Source organism: Melospiza georgiana, chromosome 3 (genome assembly GCF_028018845.1).
Source record: "Melospiza georgiana isolate bMelGeo1 chromosome 3, bMelGeo1.pri, whole genome shotgun sequence".
NCBI lineage: Eukaryota > Metazoa > Chordata > Aves > Passeriformes > Passerellidae > Melospiza > Melospiza georgiana.
The window spans coordinates 49243640-49271502 of record NC_080432.1 but is presented as its reverse complement, the minus strand read 5'-3'; the positions used below and the strand labels follow the sequence as shown (position 1 = coordinate 49271502).

The window sequence follows — 27863 nt, the reverse complement described above, 5'->3', positions numbered from 1 at the left end:
AAACTGGAGGCTTCATATTTTTGGCTTATTTTAGAAAGTGCATTGACACTGGAAGTGGAACAGCTCAGGTGTTGAACATAATTGTCAAGAACAGTTGAGAAAATATGAATAAACTTTAGCACAGAAGGAATGGTTTCATTCTTTCCCCCATATCAGTAATAGCACTGACCCAAACTGGCAAAACCAAGAGTGCAGTAGAAAACTTCTAGGCAGAAATCATTAGCTAGAAAATGAAATTACTCAATATTGTCTTTTTGATAATGGTACAAAACCACTTTAGTTATTCCTGAGTAATTCTTGGCAGACTGAATCTCTGATTCCCCCTCCTCCCTTGTCCCTTCCAACCCCCATAATAACACAGGAGAAGAAAAACAGGAGTCAAGCACCACCACATTATTTTGAAGCATGCTAATGAGTTTGGTGTATCCTCAGACGCATTTGTGTCATGTAACATCTTCTGTCAAATATGTCATCTGTTTAAGCAAAATTAAATATGTTCTGAAAATGTGTGCCTTGAGACTGAAATCATAACCATCACCAAGAGGTCACTCTCTTGTGAGATTGCTTTCTGAGGTAATAAGGTTTATTTCTAGTGTTCTGGAGACCTTGTGATCTTGTATAGAATTCATTAAATATTGGTTTTATAAGACACCTGGCTTTTCTCATCTTCTAAAACACTTTTTGGAACATGTGTTCTAATAATAAATACAATTCATAATAGTTAAGAACTATTGGGATATCAGTGCAGGATCTCCACAGGATAGAAGAGGGCTGTGATCCATTTATTACCCTCCTGAAGGAAGTGATTTATATCTCCCTCAGCTCTCCAGTACATCCCAGATCCCAACAACACCTTTCCACTAAAACTTTCAACATGATGTGAAACAAATTTATTAAAATGAATTTTCCTCCTCCTTAATACCCTCCTCCATTCCACCCACAACTAAAAGCAACTATCAAAATCTTATTTAATATACCCCTAGAATTCAAGAAGGGGTTAAAGACAGAAACAGGAACTCCTAGTACAGAGATCTAATAGTTTTGCTGAACATACAGGTGCTGTCATTCCCCTGGTTATGCTACATGTCTCTCTCTATTACTCCAACTGAGGCTTGAGAGGTCTGATCAGGAAGATATATGACTTGAGAAGCAAAAGAATAAGGAAAAATGTTTGCTTCAAACCTGTCTAGATGAGCCTTTTGGGAGGAAGACTGCTCCCTCTCCTTTTTGAACTCTTCCCTTAAATGCTGAATTTGTCCAATGTAGAACCACCATCAAATAAAAAAAGGCAGAGCAAGCAATTTGGCAAGGAAGTGGCCGTTTACTTTTGAAAATAAAAAGAATATATTTCTATGATAAATGACATAACTTTCTTGCATAACCATTTAAAGCCTATCAATGTGAAATTAACAAAACAGCAAAGTTGTGTTCAATCTCATAAAGCTCAAGACACCGATTCTGTTAATCTCTATCAGCCTTCTGTTCAATCTCTATCAGCTTTTCCATTTTACAGAGGCACACAATTTTTCAGATTTGAAAGAACTGAACACTAACTAGCATGCTTCTTTAGTAAGAAAAATTTAAACAAAATCGCTTTTTTTATACACACAGAAAACATTAGTTGCTGGTGAAAATGACACTCTGAAGTATTATTTAAGTGCAAATTAAAGGGCAGTTGACAGAATTCCCAACCACATACATCTGTGTATGACTAAGGATATAAAACAAGATCTCATGTGACCTTTCAATCTTAGGCATAATGATTAGCCTATAATATTGCTAGTCTGCTCCCAGCTCTCCTGAAGTCTTATTAAAACACCCTTTTCAAGACACATTTCTCTGCCCCAACAGGCATATTCCTTTACTGCCAAGAAAAGCAAGCAGGAGGGAAGCGTATGAAATCCTGCGTATGCTGTACGACGTGCTAGGAAAGCCAAGCCACCAGCTTGCAGGCATGCTGTCACCAGGTGTAACCAGCAGCAGAAAACCCAGGCAGAAAAGGGGCCCATAACAAGCTGACAAAAGCTGCAAATGTAGAGGTAGCCAGTGTAGGCAGTCAGGTTAGGGTAGGATACACCTGGGATATCCCAGGTAGGATAAACCTGAGCAGGCTGCTGGAGTACCAGGCACATGGCAGCTTCACCTCTTTCACTGCTGGCATAACACAGCACTAAATAAATGATGTTTCTAGCCCACCATTTTAATTCATTTTGCTTCATACTTTCAAATTCACTGAAATGGAAGAGTAAACCTATTTCATATATCAAGAAGCTACAGCGGGATGATACTCTATGTGTTTTGAACTGGTTTGGTTGTGGGTGTTTTTTTTTTTTCCTTGGTGTTTTTTTTAGATCATCCCTCACTTTTCCCATTTTTGCCTAGCTTCTAGACCACTCAAAATCCATTTTTTTCTTTCCCATCCTGTTACTTGAGCTCTGACTGCACTTTCAGCAGTAATTTGTGGCTTACCAGCTTAGTTCAACCCATCTTCCACTATTAATAGTTTCTGATTTACTTTCTTACAATAAAAGGTAGGTAAAGATCCCCAAACTGATAGAGCAATAGCAGGTTTCTGGTTTTATCAAAAACCTACCCCCATTTGTTCCTGTTTTCTCCCTCCCATTTTTCTTTCCAACCTAGTACTTCTCACCCTCCTGAACCTTCACCCAAATGGAAGAAAAACAATCACACAACCTTAAAAAATATCATACTGCATCCAGAGACACATTTTAGTTGGCAGTACCTTCACCTGCATTTCTCTGTATGTTATACAGTCATGACTAAATATTCCAGTGGAATGTAAAATAACTGGTTTTGCTTTCAAATGCTGCTTCCTTTTCTGAGAAAAATGGTTGAAAGAATTACTGGCTTTAGAAATCTTTAACCTTAGTTTTGCAGATCCAAACCCCATTTAAGCAAAAACTGGACAGAGAAAATCCGCAGTATCCAGAAAAAGTATCTCCTCCTCACTAGCTACTAGCTGAAGCACATTCCAGAGTACCCAGAATGATCATTTCAAAAATGATTCCAAGGACTGCATTATTAGTTGTTCAGATTTCTAAAATAATCAGAAAAAGGTTTTGAAAATGATCATTCCAATTCCTCTTGAAGTTTTCCTATTAGGAAAAAAACCCTTAAATTTATGAAAACTGTTTGTTATAAAGAAGGGATATATTTAATATTTGGAGGTTAGCAGTAATTTTTAACCAATATGCCCTCATTTCAAAAAGAGCTGCAACCAAATATTTTCAAGTAATTAAAATAATGTAAACAGACATAGCCAGTCCTACAATGGTAGGGCCTAAAAGGTAGTTGAAAAATGCTTTCTCTTACAAACCAACAATGTAGCCAGGTTTGTTTAAGGGCTGAAAAGCAGCATATGCCTACTAAGCAATATTCATTTAAAGATATGTTTATCAGCTGCAGACCCAGCACAGGAGCAGGTGAGGGTGGAAATGGGGAAAGGAGGAAAAATTAGAGTAGAATAAGACAGAAGAGTCCCAGCATCACTAAGCTACAGCCTATAAAGGCTCATGCACTTTTCAGACAACCCTAAAGGAATGTAGAAGGTTTACCACGTCTTATTCAAGCTGTTCTATAAGAAATTTTATAATCCCTTTAAAAGACTGATATTGCAAAGAATCGCATTTACACCTCCTCCCTTAATCTAGCATAATTAATCTTTCTACAGCACTCTGAACTAGTAAATAATGAACTTGCAAAACAAGAACCCATGAAATCCATTTGTATGAAAATTCTGTGGGTTCGAAATCCATTTTCTACTGATACATAGCTGTAGAAGTCACTTGTTCTTTGGCATCTTAATGAAAACTATACACCAGCATAGTGTCTTCATGAAGATGATAGATCAAAAATTACTTATGCTACGTATGAAAACAACACCATTCATGGTATCTTCTCCGATTCCTTCTTAGCACTGTTAGAAACACTGATATTAAAAAAATTATGATGCTGATGGAACTCAGGAATGAAAACCTTAGCTGGAAAGTTATTCAAGTTATTTGATTAATTTAGCACATATAAATCATTAAACAACTTTTAACTATTTTTGGAAACTGAGCTTGTTACCATCAAGCACAAATGCGTACAAATACGCAATTATATCCACATGACAAGAATGCTTAATGGAAGAAAACATAAACGCATTAAGATTAAAGGAAATACTTAAAACCACAGATTCTCTGTCTACTGTGGGGTCATCTCCCAAAATGTCACAGCCAATGCTAATCAAATCCTTTGCATTACTGCAGTTGCAGCACAAGAAGTCAGACAAATGTACTTGCTAAGAGAACCCCTTCATGAGGGCTTCTGTCATGAGACTGTCAAACTGTCTAACATAACAATTTCCAGTACTCAGGTTTAATCGAGCTAGACAAAAATGTTGGAGGCACTCCAACTGTTTTATGGCTTAGGGCATCAAGGATCCTGAGATCACTTCCCAAGTGCTGTCAAATTCTACATCTCCCAGATTTGGAATCCTGGCTTCTCTGACAGTCTCCAAATGAATGACCACAGGAAATTCCTCCACAGCAACTCCATGTCTTCATCAGCAAAAGAAAAATGCAGCAGCACATCCAAAATGCCCTCCTTCAAAGACTCATACATCATAATGATTTTAAAGGAAACATCAGCTTTTCAGGATTTAAATACATAGCACCATAATGATAATTTTTTACATTCCTGTCTGTTTTAGCAAGCAGGAGTGTGATGGACATAGACAAGTGCCTGCTGTTCACGTGTGACAAGAAGACTTAGCTACATAAAGATGACAAAGGGCTAACAAAACTGTAATATGAAGAAAAAAAAGAATCTAAAAAAATCTTGATAAAGCCTATAGACCCTTCTTTTGAAAAAAAAATTAAATAAATCTACTAGATGGAACATTTCAGAATTTTAACATTTCTTTTTTGTATTGGAAAAACAATCTTCTTTTTGTATGGACTGAGATTATTTAAATAATCACTGCCTCAAACTTGCAATAAAAATACTAATCACCAACTATCACATCAAAATGGTAAACTGAAATTGCCGCATTATTCATGAATGTGTTTTCTTGTTCTCACAATACCAATGACTATTTAAAAGTTTCAGTGCTTTACAGAGCTGATTTACTTGAGAAAAAAAATATTGAAAAATTTGATAGCAATAGCAGCTTGATGTTCAAGAACATCTACATGTACTCTTCAGATCCTAAGTCAGAAACTACAGGTACAAAAATAGACTTTAATTTCAGTCTTCCAAAACTTGTCATGTTGTTGAAAGTGATGATTCATTACCTGTACATATAAGCTTATCGCAAGACTAGCAGACACAGAAGGATTTGTGGTTTATGCATCTAATTTAGAGACATAATTAGAAAATTATCTCGTACAGTTTGCAGGGAGGAACCGCAAAATCTCCTAACTCCTGCCTATTTGAATTTGATTATATACATATATATACACTCTATATTTATACACATACATTAGAATAAGGCAGCTCAGAAGTCTTACCTGAGTCTGCTTCATTGCCCGTTCCATCCTGCGAGTGCTTCCTTTCTCCAGTTTGGTCCGAAGGAGTAAGGCTGATGTCTGAATGGCCCAGAACTTTGGCTGGGAGAGCAAGCACTGCAGACAATAAGAACATTTTGTCATTACTTAAAGACATTGAAGACAGTAAAATTTTTTAAGGTGGTCTCAAGCATGAATGTTGTTTTCTATTCTGAAAGTCAAATATGTGGCTGGAGGACTTATTTCATGAACTGAGGGCTGTACAAATTACCTTAATCTATTTTCAATGTAAAAAGTGGCCTTCAAAACCACTTCCTCATTCTCAGCTATGCTGTGCTTTGTTTTACATGTACCCATATGGTGCATAGGCCAAACTGCAGAAATTAAAATGGCTACTTAGAATCAAAGGAAAAATGAAGAATTGATCCTGGGCTGACTGACTCAGCCTTTTCCACACCTGCACACTGGGTAGCTATAGGCAGCTGCAGGGATCCTATTTCTCAAGGCTGAACAAATCCAACTCTCTCTTGGCCTCTTCTCATATGCAAGGTGCCCTGATGCCCAGGTTAAGAGCATTTCCACATGAAAAATGTTAAATTTGCTAAGAACCTGAAGAACGTTATTTAATCTAGAACTTGCCATGGCTTGAGAATGATAGGAAGAATTTTTGCCTTTAGTAGATGTATAGGGACTATGGAATAACCTATGCAAGCAGTTTTCCAAAAATAATTTTAAGTTATCGCTTAGAACACACTGCACTGATGCCAGGAACTTAGTGCCAGTCTCCAACCACTGATTTTCAGGAAAGTCCAATAGAAGACATGCAGCCAATACAATTCTGGTATCTCTTAATAATTTACAGACTGCCTGGACTCTTTCCAGTATGGTTTTAGACAGAATATACCATTTCTGAAAAGTGAGACAGCAGGAAAGCTCCCTTGCTAATTTTATTGACACTGCAAATATGATCCATCTTCTCTGAGAAAATATATTTGTCTATAGATATTTGAAGAGTGGAGAAAAATCTCCAGTGGTTTTATTCTTTCCTCTCAGAGATCTCCCAAAGCATTAAAAAGCATAATTTGCTCATGGTTTGTGTTTAATGTCTGACAAATTTCTGTCATGTTGTAATCTGGTTTTGTTTTCCCTAATGATTTCAAAAGAACGGAGGCAGAAAGAAACAATCTAAAAAAATATCCTCCAAACAAAACTACAATAGGAAGAGAGGCAACAAGAAAAGCAAAAATGAAGGCAGTGTGAAGGCTTGCTTGTTGTGCAACAACCAAACACAACGAATCCTACCCTTTGTGAGCAAGAATCTCTGCACTGACTCTTTCAGGACTTTTCCTCAGTCTTAGATTAAGAGGCACCCAAAGGCTTCTATACTGTCCTCTATGTTCTGAAGATCTGGAATTAAGGGAACACAATCACAACATTCTCTATTCTGTAGATTGTCAAGTGCCCTTTTACAAACTATAATCACCAAATCTGGTAATTGCTGGATGTCCTAGTTCTGAGAGGTATCTCTCCTCTGTTTCATCCAACTTCAAACACCTATTTTAGTTTCATCTTAAGACAAACACAAGCAAGGCATTCCTAGCACAGGACATTGGTGTCTGAGTTTATTTTTTAGTAGCCATACCAGGTAGCTTGCTAAATCAAACGCCTTCAGGAATTGCTTGGGCAAATACTTGAACAATGTTTCTTTTACCTTAAAAGCTTATTTTGTGGGGAAGGTCACCCTTTTCCCTATTTTCTCCACTATTAGTATTGTGTCATACAATTTAATTTTTTACTTACAAGAGATTTTTTTCTGTGCTACCTAGTGGTAGACATCAGTATTAACTTTGCAAAAGAACAATGACAAGTAAAAGTCTTGGCTAATAACACTCCTAAAGATATTTTCAGGTCTGATTGCTGTCCTTGTCCAGCAGCAGAGTCCTTGTTCTCTCACTGCTTCAAGCAAGTGGCCCACGAAGGGCAGAGCACAAAGTTTCTGGTCCACAGCATCCAGCTCTGCAGGAGAACCGGCAGCCCAGGAGAGCCTCCCCTCTCTCTGCGTGCACCTCCCACACCACCACCTAAGCAGTGATTTAAGCAAGCATGCTGCATGAGCTGTGCATAAAGTCAAACAGGGAGGGAGGAAATCTGAAGAGAAAAAGGGTGGAATACAAGCAGAGATAATTACATTTCGCTCCTTTGCAGGAGCAATGTCGTATTTTGAATAACAACCCTGCTTTTTAAAGGTATTCATGAAATAAAATGAAAGGTATATCTGCTGTAAAATTACAGAAGAAAAATTGAATTTTTCCAACAGTTTTATTGATACAAAAAACCACTGCAACTGCACAAGACAATGAGAAGCAGACCTTGTTTGCATTAAAAAGCACTTGTACTTTTATACTGATACAGAGCTCACAATCCTGCGCCAGAATTCAAATGTTCACCTTTTCATTGCCTAATTAGGTTTAAAGCACCACAAAAAATCCAAATAATACATGCATAAAGGGCACAAATGTTTATACTCAAAGACTGTAAAGAATAGTTTCAGAACATCTAACTATAACCATTGGCAAGCTTTAATCTTATACCTTAAATGTCCAAATATTCCAGATAATAAATACTTTCTCATAAGATCCAAAGCTTTATGTTTTCACCTGAAATTAAATCTAGGCTCTGCTAATAGGATTATAGGTTAAAACAAAACATTGGAGGGGGAACAACCTAAAAACATGCAGATTTTGTCAACATACTTGGAAGTTCATTATACTGCACCAAGGGCAGCTAAGAAAATTAACAAAATAATAATTCTGAAGCAAAACCACTATTGCACTATTGAGAATATTCACAAGTTATCATTGTTCTTACTTTAGGGAGAGAACAATAAAATAAATAAAGAGAAACACAGAAAGATTAGACAAGCTGAGAAGAAATGAAAGGAAATAAGGTTATGCAACACTTTTCTGCACAGAATAGGATATTTTCACATGGGAAAAGTAGTTTTCCAATTCTTTCACACATTTTTTTCCTACAAACAATATCATCCTCTCCCATCATATCAGAATGTAAAAAAGGAGATGACCAAAGAATTACATAAACCAGAATATTTAATTCAATATAACCTCTTATATGACATTCAAATGAAACAAGATGCCGCAAGTCTTAATAGCAAAGCAGTCCATTATTGAACAACGCTTATAAGTATGTAAGAACAAAAGGCAACATAAACTTCTCCTGGCAACCTCTTCCAGATTGCTCAAGGAAGTTATTGATGCCCTATCCCTGGATGTGTCCAAGGCCAGGCTGGAGAGAGAGGCTTTGAGCAAACTGGTCTAGTGGAAGGTGTCCCTGCCCACAGCAGGGGAGTTGGAACAGGATGGCCTTGAAGGTCCCTATCAACCCAAACCACATTGTGATTCCAAGTAATACCTGAATTGTGAGATGGGTGACATTAGTAATGACACCCAGATCAAACCCAGCCATAGATTTCTGTCAAACCAAAAATTCAGATACCATGAACAAACCATTTCAGCCTCAGTATTCAGAATTTAACGTGGGTGTGAAGCACTCCCTGATCACTCTTAAAACTTTCTGTCAGAGAAACAGACAAAGAACTGCATCAGTCAGTCACAACTTAGAGAAGGTAAAGATTGGTCAAAGCAACTCTTTTGCCTTCCTGCATCTACTATTATAAAAAGCTGGAGTTCCTATAGGAATTCTTCCGGTCATCCAAGTCAGGAAGAGCTTACTTGGGTATATAAGACAGGCTAAAAAACCTGGAACAGGTAAAGATGATTGTTATTAACTGCAGTGCTAATTAATTTTAATGGTTGCTAATTTTTGCTTATGATAAATCTAAGCAGTAAGGTTATTGTTTTACTCCTGAAGCTTGCTCACTGATAAACTACCAGTAGCCTAGCAAAGTACTGTGATTGCTATGATGGAGCTATCATCTGAAAATGGACTTGTAAACAAAGAAATTTAAATTGCAACCACTTGTGGAATTCCTAAGAATTTGCACATCAGTCCATCAGTGAACCAAAAATATTCTGCTTGTTGGCCAAATTGCCAGGATGTGGTGAAATTATTTCACTGAAGTCACAGGCATGAGGCACCCTGAGGATAGCTCCGGTCCTCTGTCATGCCTCCAAAGACATGACCCTTAATTCAGATTCAGCCCAGGTTATTTACTAACTTATTTTAAGTTACAGACAAGCACAAAACACTGGGGACGATTTAGAGGAAAAAAAAAGATAAATATTCCTTTTCAGTTCCTTATATTATCCATTTCAGTTAACATACTTCAGGAGCTTTGGTGTTTACTTTTCAAAAAAACCACACATTAATATTTTCAGATTACTCATGTGCACTACTTCATCCACAGTCCAATAGTCTTGTCAATAGTCAATAGCCTTGTTTCATATAACTATTACATCCTTATTTAATGATTTTCAGTAATTCATTCAGATAATCAACATGAAACCCTTATTTCTTCAACACATCCCAAGGCAAAATGGCAAGCTTTTAACTCATTCTGTGCTTTGCTGTAAAATGAGACACTACTAAGGCTTCTTTCTCATATTCTATATCCTGCACAATTATCAGGTGAGTACATTAAAAACCCACTAATATGACTGAGGCATGAATAGGGAAAATGTGCATTTGCTTGTATATATATCTGTTAATCTCTGCTGAATGACTATTACTGAAAGCTAACTTAAAAGGTTTCATTTGTTTTTATGTACACAGCAAAGAATTAGCAAAAACTTCTACGGAATTCATGACTAAGATCAAGAGGAAGAAAACAGTATGATATTAGGGAGGAATGTGATTTGCTTTCCACATGTTCTTCTCACCCAAAAAATCTGACACTTAAGTTTCTGTACAACTAATGTAAGTTTTTCTTCTGAAAAGTCATGTTCAAATGACACTTAGTTAATATCAAATTTTTTGGAAATTTCTCCTAGCACTAAACTGGTGACCGAAAAAGCAAATGAAATACAATTAAAAATAATCAACTTAGAGAAAAACCTGAAAGATGCCACATTATTGTGGAAAGACTTCCTTTCATTAAATCCATGTTTTTTCAACAGAATAGTGTTTAATAAAAGATACTCCTTGCATTTCTGAAAAAAAGTATGTACTGCCCTGGAAAGTAGCTAAATGAACTTTATGGAACTATTTTTAATTGCCTAAGAAAGATTAATGCAATCCAAGGTCCAGAGGGATGCAAAAATAATAGAAATTTTGAGAAAAGTCCTTAAAATATTAACTCCTTTACTAACCAAGCTCAAACACAAATGATCTGCAGTACTACTGGCAGCATCTGGTTGAAATGAGATTTGGAACTTTAAACAATAATTCTGTTAGAACCCTGTAAGTTAAAATAAAGCACATTTGTGACTAAGTGGTTTCCAGTACCAGCGCACTTTTTATTGTTTTAGTGAAAAGCACAAGTATCAAGAGGGCAAGAAAAATACTAAATTTCTAGTTACAATTAAGCAGCAGAACCACGGCTTGGCAGCAGAACAAGCCAGTCAGTATGAGCACTTTTAGCTTTTCTGCTTAGTGTAGGAACATGTAAAAGTTGCCTGTTGGCTCAAACAGATCAAGTATGTTCAAATCATGTACACATACCTTTTCTGCTGTACATGCCCACCCCAAAGATTTCAAAATAAAGAGGAATCAACAGGAGATTTGACTATATGGCATCACTAACAAAAGTACCATGCTGAGGTTTCACAGAGCTCCAATTCCTCCTAGCATTTTTATTCTTATCACAACACTCAGCAGTTTACCAATCCTTCAGTGACTGTAAATTAAGAGGAAACTGTAATAGCTGCACATATACACAAACCCTCAACTCAATAAACAACTAAAATTCATTACTGTTTTCCAAACAGGCATATTTGAATGGTCAAGGAATAGTATTTGATATTTAAGCTGATATAATGTGTGTGACTAAGGATTGCTTTTAAGCACAGAATGCTGTTGTGCTGGTGTATATAAATCGTTTAATGCAAAAAATTGCTTAGCAACCAGTTTAAGGAGTATTTCTCCTTTTATCTATATTTAAATTAAAAGTTTCTCTTTTGCAATTATTATAGAACATATGCTCTTTATACACAGAAATTAAATTTCTAATCAAAATAAAAATGCATTCAGAATTGCAGAATACTCAATAACAATTACAATAAAAAGTTTTTTGTGTTTGATACACCGTTATCCTTAGTGCAATGCTACCCCAAGACTTTTCCTTTTTATTTTCCATTGTTGTTATACACAAATCCTCTCTGTTGTTATGTGTAATGATACATAGTTACTGCATGTTAATCTCTAAATGTATTTTTATGTAAAAATTGAAATGGAGCCATAAACTAAAATGTGTATCTGTAAATGCCCATTTGATTCATCTCAGACAAAGACTTAATGCTACAATTTCAGAGAGGTTATTTTTTCTTACTAACAGGGAAGCTCCTCCAGTGTCTTCATAAATCATCATTTTATTGAAATTGAATAATCTGAAGTTCAGACAGAAACAACTCCATTCTTCTATACTTAAATATATATAAAAAAATACTTTTCATTTCTTTGAGGGTATCACCTTAACACATGACAACTTCACTTTAGGTTCAAAATTCAAACAAAACCTGACAGCCAATAAAGATTTCCTCTTGGACAGTAAATTGGAAGAGGTAGCAACAAAACACAACACATCAAATTCAAGCCTATTGCCTTTACTGCTTCTACAGGAGAACAACTACTCATGGAATCCACAGTACAATCCCCAATTTATATAAAACATCTTAAGTATGTGACAGTTCTAAACAATCAACAGTGATTAACTTGGGAACAAACAAATAGGATGATGAAGCAAATTATTTCAAACCATCCACTCTTTCCAGCTTCTGTCATCCATAATCATTGACATTGCTTTAGACATGAACGATCAAGCTGTACATTCTCCAGTCACATTTTATTATCTACAAACACCTTCATATTCTCTAAGGTCCAACAACAAAAAAATTACATTAGGATTTCACTCTAGATGATTCTTGTTTCAAATGGACAAATTCTAACCTATTTGGCATACTTATGTCCTTGGAGAGCAACACAAAGAAGATACGGGACACAAACAAGGACAGTAATATTTTTATACCTTGAGAATGCAAGGCTTCCATAAATACTATGACAGTGGATATGTTTAGTGGCTGGCAGGAAGGAAGAGAAGAAAAGACAGTCAAATTTATGCAGAAAATTGTTCCTAGCATGGACTAGCCAAGAGATTTTGCAGATTGGTTTTTGGTTGCTTTTTTCCTATTAAAAAAATATCTAAACAGAAGGAATACTCACACCAGTGTGCATTGTAGTCTACTACATCTTTCCTCCTCAAGGCCAAAAGCACTGCTCAGGTAACAAATAAAGATCAAAGGCCCTGTTGGTATGTTTAACAGTTATCAAACCCTGTGCTGTATATGCCTTGATACATCTCTTTAATTTCACACTTTCACTAAACACGGAAATCTGTCCTACACTACCAGACATTCGAACAGTTTTGGACCAGAAAAAAAATCAAAATATTATCAACTAATCCTGCACATTAGAAGTCACGTGAGCAACTGTCTTGACAATTTCTGTCTTTTTCAGTGAAACGGACTGCAATTTTAGGTAGCAACCAAAAGCATCATTTTTCATATGGCTTTAACAACTAGAACTTAAAAACCAACAATATGCAAAGTCTTTGGAGTTACAGATTACTAATTGATTTAACAGTCTTAGGGCAAAACTAGCAAGACAAGGCTAATTTACATTTTTTTCTTTGCAAACATGACAACTTGCATTATACACTTCTAATTAGTAATATTTCAGGCATTATTCCAAGTCCTGTGTTAGTGTTTCTTTTTCAATGCTGCATGAGAAAAATGTGTTATTACTTGGTTAGGTCTTAAATACTTTCTTGCCTAGCAGCATCTAATATAAATTCTACACGGCACCTTTAGAGCATTATGCCAAGACCTTTGCACTGTAATAACAAAACAAAAAATAAAGCAATGCTTGAGTCTGTATGAAGTGCATTAGCAGAAGTTCTGTATTTTTGTTTATTAGGTCTCTTGGCGTTTCAGTGAGTTGTTACATCATGCTACAGAGTCAATCATGATCATCTGTGGTTTTTTTAAGGCCTCTTGAATTACCATGATTAAAAAAATTCTCTGACTGTATGTTCGGCAAATGAGAGGCAGAAATCCTGAAAGTATTAAAGTACAGAGGAGAAGATTTACTTTCCTGCACTGGCTGAAACATCAGCATTTGCACAGTGCCATTTTCCAGTACTGCTTTAATATTCCATCTATTTCAGTAGGTTTAGACCACACATTCAGCACATATTTCCCCAAAATCTAAAGCTATTCACTCAATTGTATGACAAGGGTTTATTTTGGTCCATAAAACTAATCCTGGGACTGTTGAACTAAAATAGCTTTTCACCACAACAGGTGTTAGCTGATCATTAGTAGAGCTGGGCTTAAAGCTCTTAACCACAGCCATTAGAAATACTTCTTGGTGTTAAAAAGTCAAGAGTGAGGCCAAAACACCATCAGTGATCTGCATCAAGGGACTAGTTTAATTAGAATGGCATTTTTAAAATTCACTTTGTCTAGTCTTGTCTGGTAGCCTCAGCACTCAAATTATAACATTACATCATTGTAAATACAGAGTACCTTTTGTTGATTCCTACCACTAAAACAAGAATACACTATCTGATTTTTATTTTTTTTTTGCATTGCTATATACTTCAGTGTATACAGCAATGCAAATTGAATGAGATTTTTTCATATACATAATTTCAGAAGCTTGGATAATTTAATGGATTTGGAATAAAATATTAATTATGAGTGTTTTAAAAGGAAATATACGTGTACACATGCATACTGATTACTTTTTTCAGTTTTCTTTTTGTCCATACACACTTTATAAGGCAAAATGTTAGAAACCTATTAGGTAAACAGTTACTTACTTACACTATACTAAACTGATCTAGAAATGAATGCTAGACTCAATAGAGCAGCAATTATATCACACTTACCTAAAGGCAATTTAATGTTCTCAAGTGCCTCATTCAATTTTAGTCCACATGTGACTGACTCTCTCTCTGAAATTTATTGTATCTGGAATTTATCACATCTGAAGGTACATTAAATACAATATAAGAGTTATTTCGTAGTTCACTCAATCAATTAAAAAGTTCTAAGACAATTCTGGAATAAATTTTCTTCTCAGAAGATATAAAAAATATCCCAATACATGAAGGCTAATGTAATTTCACTCCAACTGCATTTTCCACAGCTTTTTATACCCTACTTAAATAGTGTTCTGTAGCAAATGGGTAGGTCTTGAAAACATCCACCCACCGGTGGCCTCAGATTCTATCCTGCTTATCATTCTAAATATATTTCCCTCCATGACACTTGTTTTAAGCAGTAACTCTTACTCCTTCTGGTATCTACCTTGCAAAGGGACAATTCTTGCTTCTAGGCAACAACGTATGCTAGATCAGCTTGGAAACTGTGCTGGCTTGTGTACCACTTCCGTAGCACCTAGAATTTCCAGGAATGTAAAAAAAAAAAAAAAATCAGGCAGGAAATCTTGGAAGTTAGTTCTACTATCTGCTCAAATATATTGTTACCAACGTTATTAGAACTAGCAAGACACGTCATTGCCATCTCTTCTACCTCGTCTTAAAATTGTGGTTGAGAAAACTCAATGCAGCCTCTTCTCAGCAACAGATCAACATTATTCACCAGCAACCTTTTGCTTTGTTAGTCAATACCCAGAGTCAGCATAGCAAGCTGACAGTCTTGACTGGGATAAAGGATGACTTTCCAAAAGAAAATACCCTCAGACTTTACAGCTTCTTTGTTCCATTTGTTTTCATTAGCAAAGGAAACATAGGCAATATTCAAGTAAAGTGAGGCTGCCTTACCCTGGTCTTGGTTCTTCTAAAACACATTAGTCAGGAGAACATCCAACTTCTCTTTCCATTCTCCATCACCATCTCATCTGAAACCTGAATAATCTCAAGTCCTTTTTGCCTCTTCAGTGAATTTTTTTGAAGAACACGGAGCAAAGAGAATCACAGAAAAGGTCTAGATGTGCTGCTTTTACTAACAGATCTAAATATGTTGTTCTGTTAATTTTATCTCTTTCTGATTCCGTGTACACTTCCTCACATGCAGAACACCAGTCAAAACAACTCACTCTCCTTCTCCACAGCCACATTGTTCAGAAGTCTAAAGGGAAATGGTTAAGCACTCTTAGAACAAGGTTCATAACCAAACATATGAAATGCCATAGCTGTTCCTTCCCCCGTTACACTCTTCACATCTGACTACACATCAAAAAATTCTTCAGCTTTCAAGTTGGATATTCCTATGTTTTCTCTTGGAAAATCTGTCTCATGCCATAACCCTGCAACTCAGAAACACCTAAATATTGTGTGTATTTTAAAAATTAAATAAAACATGTTCTTTGACATGAACACGGGGGTAGTGGAAACAGATCTCTGGTCAGAAATAGAAGAAACACAAGCACATGATGACTGTCTATCCAGCTAGCCCTGAATGTAGCTCTGCAGATAGAAGTGAAATGACAGCACAGTGTCCCCTACATGATACAATGCACAGGGAAAAAGGTCAGAGAAAATGAGCCCTAGAGAAATCTTCCCTTTCAGAGGAAGTCTCCTATGTTCCACAGAAAGAGCTGTGTGAAAGGAATACAAAGATCTATGCTCAATGGAGAGTTTTCATTGGAAACAAAAGACTCAAAGAAAGCTTTGTATGGATTCAAATGTAACAGATACACAAAAAAGCAAGCTCATATTAGCCTGCATGGAACAAAAATATAATAAAAAGTATGGAGACTTATAGTGAGTTATAAACATGATTCTTTGCTTCCATATAACGCAGTCTGTGACTTCACTTGCATGCATGCAGGTACATAACCAGCTATGGAAGAAACAAATACCACAATTCAAAGTAATTTTAGACACAATGAAATAATCAACTCAGATCAGGATTGGTTAAGAAAATGTTTCAATGCTTTTCCTCCTTAGGATTTCCTACTTTCTAATAACAGTACAAAGACATTATCAATCAAATTAGTTGTTCCGTTCTACTTATACAACCAAACTGCAGATGTCTCCTGGATGTTCAGAATTAGGTACATTTTCTTCCAGATTAACAGGCATTGGTGGGCTGATATTTAGCAGGTTTTTAAGAGCTTGACATTCTCTTATGATACTAAGTGGTATACATTTTGTGTCCTCATTTAAGACATAAAAGAATTTTTTTATGCTATTGCCTAATCTGGTTTTTGTGTTGTATTTCAGTTTGCATTTTTATTTTCATTTCAAGAGACAAGTTCAGAAGTAAGCTTTCCTTGGAGATTCTAAACTTTTTTTTTTTTTAAGAGAAGAAAGAAACTAGAGAAAAGGAAATGTCATGAAAAAAAGAAGGCACTGTTTTATTTAGCGGCATCAGCTTTCAATGACTAGTGAAGGGTAAACCACATAAGATATGGCTCCTATTTTCACTTAGAATGGAGTCCAGCCATATGACTGACACTTGTTCTGTTGTGCCAAATACATCACTTATTCTGTGTTATGCTGCAAACAACTTCAGCCAGATTTGACTGTAGTAGCATTGTTTTTTTTCAGGTCTGTGGTTTGGACTTACTCCTGAAACAGCATAAGTACAGACTTCCATACCACATCACAGTACTGCATTTATTTCCTAGGGCCCAATCTCAACAGAAATAAATCACAATTTTGGATACAAAAGACTAGAATTTAACTCTTTGGTACCAATGATAAGGATTTCTCTAGTTATTTAACAAGAGCAAATTTCTTGTTTTAACTGTTCAGCCTCTGTAATTTCACCATCTGTGCCAAGATTCTCAATACATCATGTGATCTCAAGGTTATAACCTGAAAACCAGAAGAGCATTTTTTTTTTCCTGTGCACAGGTAGTAAAATAGTGAATCTGGTTTGACAATGGCTAGATATCATACTTTAAAAATAGATAATTTCAGGACTGCATGCAATGGTACATGCTATCTGCAGACTTGCAATCTATTTAGTCTCAAGACAAACAAAGCAAATGACTGACAAAAGGGCTGAAATTTAGAAAAACTGTGTCACTGGAGGATATTTTCTAACATGTTAGAATTGGTCATGTGGGAGAAAAGTAAATCCCTACTCCTCTTGCAAACTACCACAGCAGGCTCCTAAATCCTCTGCCTTTCACGCTCTACTCCCCCTCAGCCTTGCCTCTCCTCTGACAAAAGCATTTTTCAAACACACAGTGCTACAGGTTAACTCATCCTCTGCTGATAGAAATTTTTTCTTCAGGGAGACAGTTATGACTGTTAATCTTTCGATTTGTTACTACTGCCTGCAGATACAGACAAAACCCATCAATTCTCAATACTTTCTTTGGGTTGGTAATTTTTTTTTTTTTAAAGCAGTACTTACTCAGCAAAATCTGGGTAAACCTACACATTAAGGTCCCCATTCCCTTTTTTCTGCTTTACTTGTCTGAACTTTTCAGGGCAAACTCACTGCTTTCAAAACTCCAGATCACTGGAAAAATTCTTTAGGTCTGACAGATCCTGCATCCTTATGCAACTGACGCAGGGTGGTGGGATTAGTCTGTTCTGCCTGCCTACTCACATTTATGAGCTCACCACTACGTTTTTTTCCACAGACTGCCAGTGATACTTCCTGTTTATTTGGCCTATCAACAGCCTCTGGAAGAATGCTGCTTTATATACTGTTGTTATCTGATGCTGCATAGATTTGTACTCTAACAGCAACTTTTATCTTTAATTCTACAATGATAACTTCAGCACAAATATCCATTTACAATAACTATCCTTAAAATACCTTAACTGAGAATCTTCTGCAAGAAGAGAATATAGGGCAGCAAAAATACTTGTTCTCAGACCGATTTGGAGCACAACCAGAAAAATTACACAGAACAATGAAGCATTAAAAATTCCCTTCACAGACTCACTAGAAGGCATTAAATTATCTTCTTGAAAACAACTAATTTCAATGTTTTCATAATTTCTTAAATTTAACATCAGTCAATGGCACAAGAAGAATAACAGTTGCATACAACTTTTACATTATAAAATACACATGTCCCATTCGTGAACCAATCCAATAATGATGTTAACCAGTAAAAATCAGCTACCACATTTTTTTCTGTAACAGGCACAGCCAAAAAAATTCAGAAATAATTACATGCCTGACCAGTGATTTATAGTCAGGCTGCCACTGACTTTATTATTCATCTATGTCAGAACAAATTACAGAAGTTCCATAAAACACTTTCCCAACCTTCAGTCTGTAAGAACAGCTGTCTGTAGAACAGTGAGACAGAGCAAAAGAAAAACCACACAATGCCAGACAGGGCTCTGCAGGGAGTGTGTTTACCTGGCTTTTCCCCGTTTTGAATGCCAGCATCCACCGCAGGAATTCTGCCTACAATGGTCTCTATGGTTCAGCAGTCTACACACTGCAATACCTGGTGTGCACAAGTAATGTGACATGTTAATGCAAGAAGCATGCCTCACTTACTGCTTGGTGGGCTAAGGGGGTAGGAGATGGCTAGAGATGACAGTTTCAGTGAGATTTCTATATTGGCCTCAACAGTTTCCCCAGAAAGAGTGCATTAGCAAGTCTCAACGTCCATTAGAAGATACTTGATTTCAATTTCACTCAGTTCCTTCCTAACTTCACCAGCAGAAATATTTTGTTTCTTTAAAGAGCTACTGCTCACACACGCAAGAGCATCAAGCTGCTGGAGGCCACCAGCATTCTGGCTTTTAACCTAATGTACAAAAGTTTCGTTCCCAGGAGCAAAAAAACCCCACCACCTTCCTTTCAGAGCCTGAAGACACAGTAGTCCTGAAAGAAGAGTAACTCCTTTGGCAGCAACCAAAAGTGAGGAAGGAATGGAGTAAAAGTAGTCAGCAATACATTAGCAAGAAAGAAATTAGGGAAGACAGCAAGAGTGAAAGATAAACAAAGGCAAGCACTTACAAAGAAGGGCTGAGAGGAACATGGCATGGATGAGTAAACAAAAAGGGAAGCTGACACAAGCACAAGTGACTAATACTAGTGGGGGAGTGAGAGATTGCTGGAGAGCAGGAAAGAAAATCCTCTCTTGGTGAGCAAAGTGAATAGCATTCCTAAATCTGAGAGAGTTGTGAAGAGAGAAGCTATAATCTGAATATATTTATCAGGGACAAACGGCAGTGTCTGGGTTGTGCTTTGACTGGAAAGAAGCTACAAGCATGAGCTGTAATGGATTAAGATTCAAACACAGCAGTCTAGTGTCTGACCAGTGTATTAAGCACACAAACCACAGCAGTTACCAAAATCACTATGAAAATCGGACAAGGAATCACAGAATGAGTTGGGTTGGGTTGGCAGTGACCCTTAAAGCCATCTAGTCCAATCTCCCTGCAATGATCAGGGGCATCTTGAACTAGAACAGGTTGGTCAGAGCCTCGTGCAATTTGACCTTGAATGTTTCCAGGGATGGGGCATATACCACATCTCTGGGCAACTTGTTCCAGTGCCTCGCCACCATCTTCATAAAAAATGTCCACCTTCTGTCTAGTCTGAAGAAGCTACATAGACATTTTACTTGGACAAATGAAAGAGGCAATCTTCTTAGTTATCTACCCCTATGGTTTGCAACTTGCCAGCTTTATTACAGCTACAACACACAGAAATGAACACTTGCCTATTATAGATCAGGAAAAGACACACAATACACAGACACATAGAGACACACACTGCAGCTCTTGCACAATAAGCTGTAAGATGAGAACTGTGTCCTTACTCCAGCCTCTAAATGTCCTGCTTGCTTTCTGACTCTTACTACTAAACTACTAACTGCTTCAGATCATGCAAGCTGTTCAATATAAAAACATAAACAGATTTCTAAACATATTTCATTCCTTTATTCTCACACAGTAATGCTTTGACAGATAGGCATTAAACTAAAAACCAAAGAAAACGTCATTTCTAGCAAACAAAAAACCAAATTAGGTACAATACCCAAAACATAGGCTTTCCCTCTCCTAATGCTGCAACTATGAAATCAAACAACTAATCTTACAGTACAGAAAAATCTTTCACAGTCTATTTATAGAAATCTGTAAAAATATTTTCTCTTTCATCTTTCGCCTAGACTAGACAGAATTCATTGGAGAATGTGTTGCCCAATGAATTCTGACAAATGTACTTAAGAAAAATCTAGCTGATACAAGACATGAAGTCTTCAAGAAGAAGAAAAAAGCCCAAGCTCCAATTTAATTAATGCAAGACATGCATGAGGATAATCTAGACAAGACAGTAAAATCTCAAATATGTCAAAATATATCAACTAATACCTAGTGTCATGATTTTTATTTCTGTTCAGAAAAGGCCCCAAATCTCAGCTTCCCAGATAGAAAAGCATTAGTGCAAATATTTTAAAACATTTTTCCAAATTCAAACATGCAGAACATGATGCTTAAAAGCATTTTATTGGCCTTTATTTGAATAGTCTTCATAACTAACTGCTCTACTTGCTATGATTAATGCAGCCAATGCAAACATGTCAAAAGTATTTATGTTACACCATATTATCATATATACATACTATATTCTAGGCATATAAGTTATACCAGAAAAAATTCAGAAATTTCTCACAGTAATCATCATTTATACAATTTATGATAGACATTGCTTTAACAGTCCACTAAATGAGCTGGCATTGGTTCTATTTCCTGATGCAATGGGCTAACCTTCATCAATAGAACATAAACCTTTCTTATTCATGAATTTGCATAACTGGAAAGTACCTTTCATAAGGCTCACAAACACTGCATGTGAATTACATTATGAAGCTTTCCTGCATATTTGATGTTACAAATAAGTCCTAAAAAATAATACTTTGCTTTATTGGTCTGTAAATTATACCAGTAAAAATCTATTTCTGTAAGAAAAAAAAATCCAGCTGAGCAATGGGATTCTACTGGAAAGAATAAAAGCTTCCTCTTTAGTCATATAATATGCGATCAAGCATTTTATAAATATGTGTAAAATACATGTGCATATACCCTCTATATAAATGTATTTAAATGTTTCCCAAGTTAATTGACCCATAACGCCTTACTTTCTGGCCAAAATTCCATTCTTCTATTTAAATGTGCTGCTTCTGATAAAACAAAGAAAATACTGTAGAAATACCAGAATCAGAGCTCCTTTGAGAGAATCGTTGTCCTTCTGTAACCCAGAGGGCACCATGGTTTTCCACAACATACAGAAGCCAACAAACTCCTCATACAAGGGCAGGACAATGCCCAAAACCATAACCAAGATCACTGCTGAACAGAACAGGATTCACTCAAACAAGGACAGCTAAGCAAGTAAAGCAGTATTTCCATGAATAAAAGGTGTGTTTCTTTGAGTTTTTCAAAATAGTTTTTCAAAATAGTTTTTCAAAAATAGTTACACCAACTCTTTCTCCATGACATCCTCTTTCAAAAGCCCATTGGTTTATAGACTTAGAACTTGAATAAACTTTTTTTTTCCTCAAAAATATTGAGCTGTCTGTCAATAAATGTACAAAAGAAAATACCAATTAGAAATCCTTCCCAGTAGCTTGGCTACCTGACTTCAATATGAAAAAAGACCAAAGGAAAAAAAGAATTAAGGAAAGGAAGAATTTGGAGCCATTTCAGTTTTTCATCCACAATTTTGGGGGAACAGAAAAAGAAAGTCATGCAGAAATAGGGTAAGGTAATTTTATTACTTATCAAGTTCCCAAAGTAGCTAGAATAGAATAGCTCTGACTGAATCCAATAGAACCAAGAACAACAGGACAGTGACATTTTACTGATGACAAATGAATCAATGAGTATCAGATTTGCACATCTCAGACACCTTGGGTGGGACTGCAATATTTCATTACTGCAGTATTTCATGACTGCAATCAAAGACTATGACATTGTAATTAAACTTATCCTAAAGTGTATTAAGTCACAAAAAATATGTCACTTGTTCTATATTTCATCTTTAACATAGACCATAAAGATTGTCTGGTGAACTGATATGAAAAATATTCTACTTCCAATTGAAACACAGACATGATATCATCAGAGAAAATTAAACTCAACTTGTTTAGACACTAGCAACAAGAATTCAATCACCTTTATTTTTTCAGATGCTATGGAACAAGCAAGATTAGAGTAATATTTGAAGTATTGGGTTAGGAAGAAAAAAAAAATGAAAGGATGATATTTAGGTAGGTAGAGAAGAAGAGAGCAAGACATTATGATAGCTATATAAATTTTAAGAATAATTCTTCCTCACACAGTAGTAAAACAATAAAAAATTTACTTTGAAAAAAGGGAGGATTGGATTTATACCTTGTTTAGTTCATCTGTGCCCTCTCCAGCAAAACAGTCACTAAATATAATGAATTATACACAGAATATAAGTCACTAACAAAAGTGACTGCTAGTACTGATAACACACGAAGTGATGATCATAATATCACCAAAAAGGGGTTACTAAGCATCAGATAGAACAGTGAGAATGTCTTATTTCCTGCAGATGATATCTCAGACAGCATTCTGTTGAATAGGGGGTTTTATTTCACCTTCTTGTTGCAATGAAAATTTTCTTGCTGAAGTAAATTATAATAGTTATAACTGGTGAAGGGCATGAGAGGGGGAAGGGAAGCCCGGGACATATCAACTGGCTGTCAGAGAGGCTGATAGAAAAATAAGTGAGCTGCTGATAGATAAAGGAGGAGGGGGAAAAGAAAGGGCTGCTGTGGGAAAAAATGTTATTAATTGTCATCAAATTTGTCTGCTTAACTTCTCAAACCCTTAGACAGGCAAAAAATCTATCAACATATAAACATTATTTCCGTGTTCTTTTACCAGTGCAGTTACAGTGAGCCCACTAAAATCTATTGCTTGAGTAATTCTGTACGGGTTATACAAAAGAGCACACCATGCTAGAAAGGAAAGGCTATCCCGAATTTCTTGCTCAGAAAGGCACACAATAAATCAGGAATCATCTCTTGCAAGATATAATTCAAGCAGAGCTGTGGATCCCATGGACTGAGGGAAGAATGCAGACCACAGAGGAGAACAAAGTTGAAAGGGATAAAAGTGTCAATTATGCTGAAATCTGATACTTTGTAAAATAAACCAACTTCAGACAGACTGTTACTTAATCCCAGTTTTGGAATGGAATGCAAGCTTCACCCCTGCCCTGCAACACATGTACTACAGCACCCAGTTACTTTACCCTGAAACATCTAAATGCAGCAAACATAACTGACAACAGCAGGCCAGTCTCCTACCCACAAAACACTGCACACCCAAGTACCAGATGCTTTGTGAACAAGCTTCCAAGAGATCCAGCAGAGTCCTTGCACATGCAGCAGAAAGAGGCAGCTTCTCTTTTGCTACACTCAATCTGATTTCCCAGTACTGTGTGATGGGCCAGATGGCATACATGCACTAAATTAGCAAGTGTTTAGATCCTGACATTCCTGTAAAATGATTCAGACTTTTGAATAAAGCCTTTAGAAGAAAAAAAAATAAAAAAAAGAATGGACTAGCTTTGAATTCATTTACTTAAAGTCTCACTTGTTAACTAGCAGGGCTTTGTTGAGAGAAAGCCTTTGCAGTGTTATAATCTTGTAACCAACAGAGGCTATTCAAAATGGGCAACACAGCTTAGAAAAGAAGTGAAAGAAACTTTTTATAAAGCCACAAAAGTTACAGCAGCAGAGACACATGGCACTCTTAATGAGCTTTTCAATACTCTTGCTGCGTATAAAACATAAAAAAACTGCAGCCATTTTCTCAGCCGAGAAAAATGCACTGCTTTTATTTAAGCTATATAAACAACTTCTCTTTAGAAACCAAATTGGCATGTTAGTTTTATAGAGTTTTGATAGGAAGGCTTAACATTAAAAATATCGTATGCTGTGATTTGATTGCTCCCTAGTTCCACATTAATATTGCAAATGCCATAGAAAAGATGAGAAAAACAAAGCATTTCCATTTCCACCTTCCACTCCCTCCTCCCAATGCCCCCTTCTACAGTGAAAAGCAGAAAAAGTAATCATATATGCATATTCATACACACACACACTCAATAAAAAGTGCACTGTAATTCTTCACTGTGATTTTCAAAGGTACCATACAACATGAGCTTCTATTACACTCAATAAATGCCCACCTCTGGAAAAAAAAAAAATCCAACCATTCTAAAATTCCTTAGTAAAAACAGCCTCTTATGGAATCAGTAGCTCAACACTGAGGAAAAACATTCCCATTCTGGTCTATCTTTGGAATTCATAGTATTCCTTGGATTTTGCAGACTCGTTCCACATTCTCCAAATCCTCCACCAGACGTTGGTATCCCTCTCAGTATTACAGGAACAATTTCAGCACGATACATTGTTTTTGTTAGAAGGTGGTAAATAATTTCAATTCTGTAGTCCAAGCAAGATACAAGTTATTACCCTGTGTTTTTTTCCCTCTTTAGAAAGTTATCCTCACCTGTTCAAAATGTCCACAGAGAGAAGAATTGCCAGAGCTTCCTTTTCCCTCTTTCACCACTTGATTAAAAAAAGACTGCTCAGCTCTCCATAAATCCTAAGAAGGCTCAGAATTTTAAGAAACCAAAGCAACTAAGTTTTCGTGGTTCCATTTCTCTTCCTTCTCATCTTTCATGGGTTCCAAAGGATACAAACACAGGTCTAAGACGTGGGATGCACAAAGCAAGACTTCTCCCTCACAGTTACTGGTTACTTTCTCTTCTCAGTCCCCTACAGGTTAATTCTGCTGCCACTCAATGTCCCCTGATCGTAATACACTAATAAGGGGAAAAAGTAATATTCTCCCACACTGGGCTAAGTGCTCATCACATTTACCACAAAAACCATTTCTCCTGGACTGTTCAAGGGCTTCAACAGATGGAACGGGTAATTTTAAGGACCAGCTGCAGCTCCTTAATCTTGGATATTTGTTGGACCATCATATTAGACTACGAAACATTGTTTTCCCGATATGTAAACTATAAGCTATAGTGTAAGCTTTCTATGAAGCTCCAAGAACTTGTGTTGCAGAGTCTAATCTTATTAGCCTTTTTTTTAAAAGAAAACATTTTTCTCTTTTGCAGAAGAAAAATGCAACACCATCCAGTATTTAATATTTTCTATATTTCTCTGCAAGAATTGCATAATATTAATATTATAACAAAGGAATATTTATCAGTTTTTAAATATATGTTTCATATGTTCCTGGAACTTTTTTACATTTCAGAAATAGTTTGCAGTCCCCAGTTGTAAAACTTATGTTCATATCAAAAACATTTCTATAAAGCCTTACATACAATCTTGATTTTTTTTTTTTAATACTATGCACACTTACATAGCACTGTTGCTCATTTCATCTCCTCTTTGGTATACTGTCTGACCTGCATTACCTATTTGAAATAATGCAAACAATAAATATTTAACAGAAATTATTTTAAGGCTTACTTTTGCTCATTTCCTTAAAGGATTTTTTTCCTTAAAAATGTATTTTGGCCACTGATTTACAGTTCAGTGATGTACTTGTGTAATTCTTGGGGAAAACTGCTGACCAATATAAAATGCAGCAGAACTTCACTATTGTATTTTCCCATTAAAAATAATCCACTAAAATTAAAGGCAATTAAGCACATTTAAGCATTGAAAAACTGATTTGGGGACCTGGGAGTAAACTAATCTACAAAATCCTAATGTAAAAGCATTTAAGCAGCATTGATTTCGTTGTTTGGTTTCTTGCATAGTCTACTTCCTACATCCTACACAGAAAGCTCCAGCAAAAATTTTATTAAGAAGAAGAAACCAGTAATTCTACCAGAGAAGCACTGAGTGTCACTACTGCTTTACTGTCCCACCATCCCTCTCTTAAAATGGCTTTTGAATGCAATAGTCAGTTAGGTAATCAGAAAATTCACCAGCTACTTAACTGTGTCTCTGAAGTGGCTTGTGTGATATTTGATTTCTAAAATATATCTTAGCTTTCTTAGAAGGCCAAGTGCTTAACATAATAGACTTAATTTTAAAAATTTATAGTTGTTACCCTAAGCTATTAAGAGTGAAAAAAATAATATTCAATTCCCCTCAAAAAAATGTTTAATTTTGTGTTTAGTCTTATGCTAACATGTAGAATGCAAGCTTCATTACTTTTTATGTAAAGATACTCTATCAACAATTGAACTATAAGTAAAAAAAAAATCTAGTGCATCTAATTTCACTTCTGGATTACCATCTTGAAAGTTGAAGTATTATACTGATGGGTTGAGATTTGATTAGAACATCTCAAAATTCAAGTCCAAATTCTTGTTATGAGAGCTGCTATCCCAGTTAATGAGACTACATACACCCTCACAAGTTGCTTCAAAAATGAGCAACACTGAAAGCAATTCTTTTTTACAAAAGACAGTGCTTTTAGGACAACAGCAACTATTTCCAAGTGACTCCAGTAAATTAAATGCAGCAATCCTTTTGTAGTTGACTGCAGTTGCCAAGCAGTGAATTAAAAGTGGTATTTTTAGCATTACAAGTTATGTTGTTTAATAGATATAGATACAGATATAGATAGCTCTTCCAGATCCAATAATTTTCAACTTTTACACATATAAAATGGAGTCTAGAATGACAGTTTTCCAAACTGCGCCTAGTACAAGGCAGGATAATATCATCTACTTGAGATCCACATGATCATCCTTTCCCTCCTGTACTACCTAGATCTTAATTCTCTCTGCTTGAGTGAATTTTCAGGTCACATGCACTTGTTTTTCAGTGCCTAAAGCAAGAGGATCTTTTGATGATATACTGATCAATTAAAAATGCCTTGTAATTTTTCAAGTTTCTTAAGATAACTTGAAATGCCTTGCTTTCCTGAGGAAACATGAATTTCAGTAGATATCAGATGAATGCATGACAACCATCTAACCAGCCTGCAGATTTAGGAATCCACATGTAGGCTGAGAAGATGCCTGCTCACACACACACACAGAGCAGTTTGATGCTAAAGAAATTACTAGAGCAGCATTGATACAGTGCTCATTTGCCTGTTTTGGCAGTACCAAAGCTTGGAAATACCTTCAATACAAGTACTAAGAGCTATGGTGCCATTTAATTTACTCAGCTCGCAGACAATGTAGGAACCAAGGCTGTGTTAACATGGACACAAAACATCCCTACTGCCAGGGAACA

General features: G+C 36.1%; 1 protein-coding gene across 1 annotated transcript in view; it reads right to left on the bottom strand.

Annotated features, from left to right (window-relative positions):
* TTC27 (tetratricopeptide repeat domain 27) overlaps window positions 1–27863 on the bottom strand; it is a 112795-nt gene that overhangs the window by 49064 nt on the left and 35868 nt on the right. Inside the window, exon 10 of the mRNA XM_058020709.1 lies at window positions 5514–5627. Coding sequence (XP_057876692.1) covers window positions 5514–5627 — 114 coding nt within the window. The remainder of the gene's footprint in view (window positions 1–5513; window positions 5628–27863) is intronic.